The following is a 12399-nucleotide window of genomic DNA, read 5'->3' as shown; positions in this document are numbered from 1 at the left end:
AGTAAAAGTTTTTATAATTATTTTTTTTTTTGTTCACCAAGTAATGTCATTTACAAACCAACCATTTTAGTCAGTAAATTCACTATCACAACAATATAGGTCCATCGTCGAAGCTAGAATTCTTGAATTTTTGTCTTAGCATAATTTATATAGTTTGTTAAACGTGTTTTTCCGTACACATGTTACTAATTGTATGTTTAAACTCACTCATAGAATTTCTGGCTCAGTTTCTGTATGTACCCAACAGATTATGGTGTGTAATGTGGACATGGAATATTTATGGTGATATATCCACCATATTTTTTGTTATAAATTTATCAAAATTTTGTATTAATAGCTTATACATATAAGTTTTCAATGTACAATTTTAGCGAGTTTATCAAAAGGTGTGATAGATTATCTATGTCCATGTACGGACAATGACGGAGTTTGAACTTATTAATCGGACGGCCGAAATCAAAGGTTGAACTTGTTCATTGGGGCTAAGATCGCTATTATATTTAGATAAGCTCCCTTTTGAAAAATATATGAATATTACTACATATAATAGCTCTTTGAGTTACAAATGTGATGACTTTTTAATCAACTAAATCGAAATTCGTATAAAAAAATTATGATCAAAATGGTGAAAGCTCTCGTAACCTACGAGTTGTCACCGTTACGAGTTGTCACCGTTTTCATCATATTTACTTTATATGAACTCCGATTTAGTTGATTTAAAAGCTCATACACTCGTAACTCAAAAGGTTACAAATTTTATTTTTGTTGGGGAGCAACGCTCCTCCCCGCCCTCACTAAACTTCGTCCTTGATACGGAGTACTATATTTGTAAGAGAGTGGATTTATTAATTAGTTATGTGTTGTCCAAAATGCATTAGTACCAAGATTATTCATTTTTTTCCTGTAATTATAGAAATAATGAAAACTATAGTGCCTAACGCTACAAAACTACTGTAACAACATTATATATTATTTATAAGATTATAATTGTTACTTAATTTTGTCTAAATTCAATGCTTATAAATGTATTTATGATCATCATGTGAATTTAATTTACAAGTCTACCAACATAACATAACTAACATATAAAAATACCCATAAATCACTTAATTAATTTTCACCTCTACCAATGTAGTTATTGGTATTTTTATATGTTAGTTAGACCACTCTCCTCCATGACGCAATGTCATGGATAAAGTGACTGACACATCAGCGCAACATCAGCACCTTCTCTCCTCCTTCATCTCATGACATACCAAAGACTAAACACTAACACCCATGACGTAATGTCATTGAATAAATTAATATTTTAAATTTTATTTTATTAATTAAGCATTACATTATTATTAAAAACAAATACAAATTAAAATTCGAAATATAACTACTCGTCGTCTTCGTCCTCGTACTCGTCTTCATCTTCGTCCTCACACTCGTCGTCGTCTTCGTCTTCGTCCTCATCTTCATCTTGGTTATTAGTTCCTGAAGGTCCTGGTTCTTCATTGTCATTGATATGCTCGGGAATTGCGGAAGGTCCTGATGCTGGGTTGTATCTGATACTTGCATTCGGTGGTAAATTCCATATGTGTTCGATAAGCTGATCTCGGAGAAACCGATGAATGGTAGAATAGCGTAGTTCTTTGTCCATTCGGAGTTGTGTATCAAACCTTTCTCGTATTGATAATGCACGACGAGCAGGCTGATAATCCTCCTCTAACCCACAAAATGCTTGACCATTATCTTCAGTTATCATATTGTGTAAAATCACGCACGTATACATAATGCTTTGGATTTTCTCGATATAGAACTGTCGTGCAGGATGTTTAATGATTGCCCAACGACCATGAAGTACACCGAATGCTCGTTCGATATCCTTTCTTGCTGACTCTTGGTACCGTTTGAATTTGGATAATTTTGGTTCAACCGTACTTTTGAACGATTTCACAAGTGTCGACCAACCCGGATATATGACGTCCGCTAAATAATAGCCCCGTGTAAAACTCGACCCATTCACCGTATAGTTACATGGTGGAGATCTATCTTCAAGCAACTCTTTAAATAAATCGGATTGGTTTAACACATTGATATCATTATTTGATCCAGCCGGTCCAAAGTAAGCGTGCCAAATCCATAAATCATACGAGGCAACTGCTTCCAACATTATTGTTGGGTGACCATGATCGCCTCGTGTGTATTGCCCTTTCCAACTAATTGGACAATTTTTCCAAGCCCAATGCATACAATCTACACTACCGAGCATGCCCGAAAAACCATGGATTTCCTCATGTTTTCTAGTTAAACGTTCAACATCGGAGGCATTCGGTTTTCTTAAATATTCGTTCGAAAATAAATGTATAACACTTTTGCAATAATTTTCTAAACACATATACGATGTGCTTTCACTTATATGCAAATACTCGTCAAAAATATCGGGAGCAACACCGTATGCTAATTGTCGTATAGCCGATGTAATTTTTTGATAAACAGTAAACCCAAGTAAACCGGTTGCATCCAGTCTTTGATTAAAGTATTTAAAGTATGAAGGAACTGGTTCATGCGAATAACTGAGTATACCTGCGGAGATACGGTTAAACAGTCGATTGCTCATTCGAAAACGTCTTCGGAATTTATCTTCGGGGAATGTTGGTGTGTCAGAAAAGTAATCATTCCACAATAGTGCAGCCCTTCCTGCCCGATCTTGTGACAACCCGGAAATTTCCAATCAAATTTAAACTTTATCTTTATATCATTCCGACACGATTAGCAAAGTTTGTTAAGTTAAATCTCAAGAATTTTAAATTGTGTTCATACATTCATTATAACCTCGACCAAATACCGACGACTCACGAACCGTTATATATAAATAAATATGTATATATATGTATATATATATTATAACTTGAGAATATTAATAAAGTTTTAAACGTATAATACTTTACATGAACGTATTTGTTTCAATATGTTTATCGATGGAATTAGAAGATAATATCAAATGATTGATTTATCAGATATATTGTGATATGATTACGGGTCTATGTTATGAGGTCCACTGTGATTTAAGAAATCTATTATTTTTGACAACATTCGGAAAAATGGTAAAGTGATTTATAAGTAAGAACATGGAGTGTAAATAACTTAGATGTTGGATATCGACAAGTTAAGTAACTCGACATTTTTCATTAAGATGATTTCATACGTTTATTTAACCTTTGAACTTTATCCCATGCTTCACCAACAGACTGTAATTTAAAAACTTGAAACCTATTATGAATATATATGATTCTACTTTTCTAAAACGTTTTATGATATAACGATTTCTATTATTTTAACCTTTAAACAAAATGATTCTTAAATATATTTAGTTTGGAAAACAAAATTATCATATTTATTTGATTTAGTTTCAAACGTATAAAAACGTTTTCAGTTTAAAAAGAACCTTATTATTATTAAAACGTATATAACTTTTATAAATATCTAGAACCACTTTTGACAACTCATTACTTAACCAGTATGATAAAGATAACGATATTTATATTTTATTTTATTAAATATATATAACAATTTAAATTAATATTATATATATTTATACGCGTATTATACGTACATAATTTTATACTTTTACTATAATTAAACTTTATCTTTACTTTATTTTTACTTTACTTTAACTTTAATAATTCACTTTAATAATTCATACTTTAATAATTCACTTTAATAATTCATACTTTAATATTTCACTTTAATAATTCATACTTTAATAATTCACTTTAATAATTCATACTTTAATAATTCACTTTAATAATTCATACTTTAATAATTCACTTTAATAATTCAAAAATCTATTATAAATAGAATTCAATAGGTTTCATTATTTCATAGAAACTTGAAAATATTTTTCTCTAAACTCTCTCAATCGATTACATATATATATTTACTCCGTATTATTTTAAGATATTATTAGTATACATAAAATATTACGACGGAGTGCTGTCCGAGTGATTTCGAAATTGTTTTTCGAGTGGGATAGGATTAAGGAAATTATGGGTTATAGCTATGGAGGTGATTGGGTATGGTTCTTGGGTATGCTCGTGAGGTCAATATAGTGTTTATCATCTCCGTTGCGTCTACGTACCTTTCCTGCAATATTAAATCTCAATATTGATACGTGAGTACTCATAATTTAACTTTTACATACTAATAGTGTATCCTTGACTAGTGCTCGAGTATATAGGATTATGCATGTTTGTACTTTTGATATTACCTTTAGTTAGGTTATGTTGAATCCTGAATTAGTTATATATGCGACTGAGATAAGGTATAAGATATGCATGTCATTGGAAAGCTAGTGAAAAATTAAGAACTTTTCATTTAGATATCGAATGATTTCGATGAACGGATTTGAAGTTATAGTCAATCGAATTTTTGTATTATTATTAAAAATGATTATTATTATCGTCGTTATTATCGTCGTTCTAGTTTTATCTTATTATTATTATTATTATTATTATTATTATTATTATTATTATTATTATTATTATTATTATTATTATTATTATTATTATTATTATTATTATTATTATTATTATTATTATCTTTATCAATAAAAGGATTTATCATTAAAAATTGATTATTTTTATTATTATTACTATCGTTATTATCATTAAAGTTATAATTAGTATTATTATTATTATTATCTAATTATTATTATTATTATTATTATTATTATTATTATTATTATTATTATTATTATTATTATTATTATTATTATAATTATTATTATTATCATTATTAATATATATATCATTATTTAAAAATGGTTATTGTTATTATTATTATATTATCATTATCGTTAATAATATCATAGTAATTATCATTATTAGTATTATTGTAATTAAAACTAATATTAGTAAAACGTAATTATTTTGATTACTATTATTATCATTATTATGAACACGATATAAAAGAAGATTAAAAGCTATTAAACGAAACGATTAGGAAATAATGAGTAAGAGTATCATGATGAAATTAAAATATTATAAGATATTGATTTAGATAAAATTATCGTTCTTATTATTTTTATCATTACTATTATTATTAAAAGTATCGTTAGTATTAAAACTATCATTTTAACAAAAATTATTATTTTAATAGAAATGTCATTGTTACTATAAAATATCATTATTATTATCATTTTAAATAGAATTATTATTTTAAAGATAATATTAAAAATTATCGTAAATATTAAAGTTATCATAATTAGAATTATCGTTTTATCATAATGTCATCTTAGTAACTATAAATATTGATATTTTTATAATAATAATTATTATTACAAAATAATACAACTTTTATTTACTATCATTATAGATATTATTTTATCAAATAAATATGTGATACAAACATATTTTACTACGTGTAATACATTACTTTAATAATACCTATCATAATATCTTTATGATATTAAATGAACCCTATAAATTTTATTACTTAATATATATATAAAAGTATATTTTATTATATAAATTTTAATATAAAATTTTATTTGTTAATAAATGAATTATATTATTTTACTCTAATAAATCTTTTAAAAATATTTAAAAATATAAAACGACGATATTTAAACTATATATTAATCATGTATAGATTTTTGGAAATTATTTTGAGTCAAATTGACTTTTGTTGACTTTTGCATATTAGTCTCGAGCATTAGGATTGTGGTACACTATGACTTGACCTAATTTATTAGACAAATATTGACCAACACATAAATATATATAATTAATTTAGGTTTGTGAATCCGAGGCTAACCTTGCACTTGTTCAATGACGATATATGTATTTTGTGATGACCCGAAAATTTCCGATCAAATTTAAACTTAAATCTTTATATGTTTCTGTCACGATAAGCAAAATCTGTAATGTTGAGTCTCGAAAATTTTGAAATGATGTTCATATATTCAACTACCTTGTGACTATTCCCTACGATTCACGAACCTTTAATTGTAAATAGAAATATAAATAGTTATATATGTAAATAATTATATATGATAAATTAAATAAATTAATGAACTATTATGAGAATTAGTTAGTATAAAAAATATAACTTAAAATAACTAAAACCTGTTATAGTGTACTCTGAGATTATTTGTAATTAATATATTTATTTAATTGGTAGTTAAAATATACTTAGTTACGTAGTAGTTAATATATATATATATATATATATATATATATATATATACACATATATATATATATATATATATATATATATATACACACACATATATATATATATATACACATATATATATATATATATACATATATATATATATATACATATATATATATACATATATATAAATATATATACATATATATATATATATATATATATATATATATATATATATATATATATATATATATATAGATATATAACATATATGATGGATATATATATTCATTGATTGTATGTATGTTATAATAAATTAAATATTCAAGATATATTATTATATCATAAATATTATATAACATGATATATTTAATAAATAGAAGTAAATATATATTAAATAAATTTACAAGTTGAAAGTATAAGTGTATTAGTAATATTATCATTACTTCCATTATTACTACTAATAATAATATCAATATTAGTATTATTAATATTATTATTATTATTATGTATAAAATTATTATTAGTATTAATATTATTATTAAATTATTTATTTACTTAATTACACAAATTATATATAAACAGATATATACAACCTAGAACTAGAATCCATTTAAATTCTCCATTAACTGTATTAAATCCTTGTCTTTGTCTGATAATTGGTACAATCGATTTCCATAAAGTTCATAATCCAACAAATTCAGTTGTGTGTCGTCTTCCAAATTTTTACTTTATTTATTTTATGTACCTCATGAATCCCTAATTATCGATTTCAAGTTCCATTACAAACAGAAAAGTCCAACAATTTGTTACATATCAACATCATCAATCGTACAATTTGTTTCCAATCCCTATCTGCTTTTATTTTCTTTTGTTTCTTCTCCCTGGCTCGGATACTTCAGTCGACAACCATATTAGGTGAACTGGAAAGAGAGTATAATAAATTGTACTGCCTCTATCTGTAAATAATATACATAAAACATATATATGGAGTGATAGAGAATGACAACTTAATAATCTTCTGTGTTTTCGATCACCGTTACATTACTCTCTTCTTTTCCATTCCCTTGTCTTCTTACTTCAACCATGCACCCGTTGCCACCATGAATAACCATTCACCACCACCGAAACCCTATCACTACCTACATCGAGAACCACCATACTTGTTACTGCTACATCTCTTTTCTGTTTCAACCGTGAACACCCATGACACCTTTATAAACCTTCAACCTCACCACCGTTTTCTTTCATGAAACTTAATCATCAAACACTCTATATTTATTGCTTGTCTTCGTTCCAATATTATTTTCTTTTCCTCTCAGTCAATCAACACCACCATTATCTTGAATCTATTACGATGCAGTTTACGTTTCTGACCCTATCTGCTGCTGTTTCGATTTCTGATCAAAACCTACACTCATCAAACACCCGTGGTTAGTGCTGCAGCTGCACTCTTATATTCCTGTTTTAGGAAACGAGTAAAGACGATGAAGTCGGTAATAAAAAGTAAATGATGAAGACGAACCTGATAAGTAGCGATGTTACACAACAAATTGAAACTACTCGATTTTCTTTCTTTCTCCTTTCCGACTTCTCTTCCTGATTACTCGCTGGGTATGAGTCTCACGCGTATGTTTATATAAAGTGGACTAGATATTTTTGTTGTTGTCACCTTATTGATAATTATTTGCATGGAGGACAAAGCATTCTATGGCCGACATTATCATTTTTTATGTTGGTGGGATGATGATTAATATTGCTAGTGATCATTAGGGTCCTTGGAGTGCTTTATCAAAATTTATTCGATAGTGTATCAAATTTCTGTGACATACGTTTTAAAAGAAAGTGAAAAGAAATAGATGGTAGGTGTTGCACAACCTTTTTCTGTTTTAATCATAATCCACCACCGACCACTTCCGTTCCTTCCTTTTTTTTCTGGTAATTGTTGGAAATCAATTTGCTGGGCTGCCAAATCCTGATGTTATTTTGAGTCTTGCTTCATTTCTCAATTGGGCTTTATTTTCTGTTTGGGCCAAAGGAGCTCTTTTGGGAATAGACAAGTTGGTTTGTATAAACCCTTGTGTTGTTGGGTCACCAGAAGACCACACTCGATTTATATGTAAGACCCAAATATTTATTGTACATAATGTATTCATGGTGTACGATGCGTATATGAAGTGTACGAAGCATGTACGTGTTGCTTGCTCGAATGTCGAAGAAAAATTGGACGTTGTTTGAGGTATAAGGTGTGTACGTATCTTCTCAACCCCAAATAAAGTTTGAGTTGATGTTTCAAAGCCTTACCATTGGAAAGAATATCTTATTACGTTTCCAACGATATTTGATTCATCAAAAACGGAGCTACGGTCAAAAAGTTATGGCCAAAACAAGTTTCTGAAATCTGACCTGTAGGGTGGAGCGGCGCCCCACCATTTGGCGCGGCGCTCCGAAGGCGTCTGATGCGTTTTTTTAGCATTTTAAAGTGTTTAAATGAAGGGTATTATGGTCCTTTTGTATATGGACGGTTTTAGGCCACAAAAGGCAGTTTGGGGGACTCATTCACCTCCACAATCTTATCCATATCCTCTCATCTTCAACCTCAAGTTCTAGAGAGAGAGTAGAGTGAGAAAGCTTGAGAAAGGGAAGAAGAAGCTTGAGTTCTTCAAGTTAAAGCTCATTTCTTGTGTTGTTGTTGTTCTTGCTTCGTTTTCTTCAAAAGGTAAAACCCTAATTCAGATTTAGTTGTGTTAATTCGTTTATTATGCTAGGGTTTGTGTTAATGTAGATGTAAAACCCATTTCTTGGAAGTTTGGGGTAAATGGGTTAAGTTTTGATGTAAGAACCCTAATATTGGTGGGTTTAGGATTGGATGATGATATTGTTAGTTTGTAAACTAATTTTGTTAATGAAATCACTAACTAACTTGGATTGTTAGTGATTTGGGGTGTAAGTTCACAAATTTGGTGCTTTGACTAGTTTTTAGGTCAAAATGGGTTTTTGTGTAAATGTTGGTCTAAAATGCATTTAAAGCCTAAAAGAGGTGTATTTAGGTATTTCGGGAACATGGGAAATGGTCTCGTTAGTTTTGAACTTTCGAGTATCGTTAAAAGTGCAAAAAGGCGTAGATTGCACTTTATGTCAATTTGGGCGGGTCGTGAGTCCAAATGGGGGATTGGTTGATCAAACCTTGTGCAAAATGTATTAGTGGGACATAATCACTATTCGATTGTGATTATGAGTGGTTTGGGTGAGATTTGACTTAGTCAAAGTTGGTCAAGTGTATATAGTCGAAATTACACTTGTGATGTGTTAAGTCGAATAGGCTTAAGTTGTAGCTTATTTGCATGTATGATTTGCGTAGGTGATATACGTGAAGTCGGTGGAAGGAGTTCAAGTTTGCGAGTTTCACTTCTTCAAGTAATCGAGGTGAGTGGAATATTTATACATGTATGTATGTGGTTTATTTACTCGTACGCGATGTGGGCCTTTGGTGCCACATCGTGAGTATTGGGCGTTGTGTCACAAGACGGTGACTTATCGGGGTTATGGGTGAAGAGGATTACGTGTAGGTAATGTCTCGTTAGGAGACTCACGAGTCGGTGACACCTCACAGTGGTTCACGAGGCGGTAACCCTTAGTAGTTGGTTGGTGTTTCACAAGTCGGTGGCACCATAAGTTGGAGAAGTGATTTACGAGTCGGTAACACTTCATAGTGTTCACAAGTCGGTGGCACTTAGTGGTGTTTCATAAGTCGGTGACACCTCTTGGAGGTTCGCAAGTCGGTGACCTCATATGTATTGACGGGTGTTTCACAAGTCGGTGACACCTTATAGTGCTTCACAAGTCGGTGACACTTGGTGGTACTTTACAAGTCGGTGATGCCACATGGCATTCACAAGTCGGTGACCCATAAGTATTAGTGGTGATTCACGAGTCGGTGACACCAAATGACGAGTCACAAGTCGGTGACATAGTACGAGTGAGACTCGATGATCTTGGTCGGCTACAAGTCGGTAGTAGCAAAGCGGTGAATGGTTAGCGTGTCTATGCCTTTTACGTTTAGTTTATAATTGCGGTAATTTATATTCTAACGTTGTTGCTAGTCGTGTGTTTGTTGATGCTAGCTCGTTTATATATTGTATGCATGGTATTGTAAGTGGATGCGTGTAGGTAAATTACATATGTATATGTATAAGTATTGCATTCACTAAGCATTAGCTTACCATCTCGTTGTTTTCATTTTTAGGTACGGACGCGGATTTGGCAAGGGTATGCTCGGGATTAGATGACTTTCCCTTTTGTGCTTGCGTGGATTTCTTTTGGATTCGACTTAGGATTGGGTAGTTTATCCCCAAACATAATGCTCGTAGTTGTGTTTGGAAACTAAACTCATTGGGTCGAATTTGTATTTTGTAGTAAAAGGGTATTTTGGGCATATGTGGGACCCGTCTCGTAAAACTTATTTTATGAATGGAACATGTTAGTTTTTCATATATGAATATGTTGCGAATAGCGTTTTGTCTAAATACGTCGGGAAGTGGTCAAACATTTTAGCATTTCAAGACTTTTTGGACAGGCCATTTTGGCGCGCCGCGTAAGGTTATGGCGCGCTGCGCCACCTGCTAAACAAAGAATTTTTTTTTTATTTTGGTAAATTTCACGTGGTCGATTGTATATCGGGTTGGGTTGTTACATTATATTACTGCCGTTGGAATTCTGTTTCTACCCTATTTCGGTTTTACATCAAAAATGCTGAAGAAAATGACGAGATGAGGGTGGACGAATAATGTATAGATAATAAAATTGATGGTGAAACGAGTTCATTGATGATAACCGGGTGATGGTGATGTAAGATCTTGATTATGAAACGATGATGATTTAAAACCGAAACCCAGTTTAGGCTTCTATTGAAAACGAATCATAAGATGATGATGATACTAATAACGTGTGTGATTTTATTTTCCCAATTGATTTCCTTTTTGGTGAAGAAGAGAAAGGAAACAGAATTACGTGATATTTATAAGCGGTATCTGTTTAAGTCAGAAAAATGTATTTAGAGGAATGGCAAAGGGTGTTACTGAGTTAACGAGAGGTCACGGTTCGAGCCTGACTCGGGACATTCTGTTTTTATAAAAGGCTTTATCCTTGAGGTAGTTTTACTATCTTCATTATTATTATTATTATTTTTATCTTCATTGTTATTATTATTATTATTATTATTGTTATGTTATTATTAAGTATTAGTATTATTATTAAATATTATGACTATTATGATTATTATTATTATTATTATTATTATTATTATTATTATTATTATTATTAGTAGTAGTAAAAGTATTATTATAAATAATATAGTTATTATTATTATTACATTTATCATTATTACTATCATTAGTAAAAAACTTATGATTTAATTTTTGTTACAAGTATTGTTATCATCATAACCAAATACGATTTTTATTACTGCTATAAGCGATATTTTACCAAATAAATATTATTTATACAAAACTATACTTAAAAGTGATATTACATATAAATATGTATTAATCATATTAACAATCTATATATATATATATATATATATATATATATATATATATATATATATATATATATATATATATATATATATATATATATATATATATATATATATATAACAAATTAAGTATTTTTTTAAAAAATAATAAGTGATTTATAGTAATAAAATCATATAAATATTAACCTTTTTGAATATATACACAAATAAAATATATATATAATATATGAAATTGTTCGATTACAAATATATGTATTAATATACATATGAATGATATAGGTTCGTGAATCCGAGGTCAACCTTGCATTGTTTAGTTGTTCAATGTCGTTATATGTATTTTTACTACAAAATACAGTATGGTGAGTTCTTTTGCTCCCTTTTACTCTTTACATTTTTGGGACTGAGAATACATGCGCTGTTTTTACAACTGCTTTATTAAATGCTTTTGAAATATTTTTTGGACTGCGAATACATGATATGCTTTTATAAATGTTTGACGAGATAGACACAAGCAAAACATTCCTCGAATGAATTATTATGCAGACAGAAGTTCTGCGGATTATTATTGAATTATGTGGACATGATAATTGCCACCATTGAATTATGTGGACATGATAATTGCCACCATTGAATTATGTGGACATGATAATTGCCACCATTGAATTATGTGGACATGATAATTGCCACCA

At 29.6% G+C, this 12399-nt stretch overlaps 1 protein-coding gene across 1 annotated transcript; it reads right to left on the bottom strand.

Moving 5' to 3' along the window:
* Positions 1-1381: 1381 nt before the first annotated feature.
* Positions 1382-2605, bottom strand: LOC139859604 (protein ANTAGONIST OF LIKE HETEROCHROMATIN PROTEIN 1-like). Its single transcript, XM_071848385.1, has one exon. It carries the CDS (start codon positions 2603-2605, stop codon positions 1382-1384), a length of 1224 nt encoding a protein of 407 aa, XP_071704486.1.
* Between the last annotated feature and the right edge of the window lie 9794 nt (positions 2606-12399).

This window comes from Rutidosis leptorrhynchoides, chromosome 7 (genome assembly GCF_046630445.1).
Source record: "Rutidosis leptorrhynchoides isolate AG116_Rl617_1_P2 chromosome 7, CSIRO_AGI_Rlap_v1, whole genome shotgun sequence".
Lineage (NCBI taxonomy): Eukaryota > Viridiplantae > Streptophyta > Magnoliopsida > Asterales > Asteraceae > Rutidosis > Rutidosis leptorrhynchoides.
This window is presented reverse-complemented; position numbering and strand designations above follow the sequence as displayed.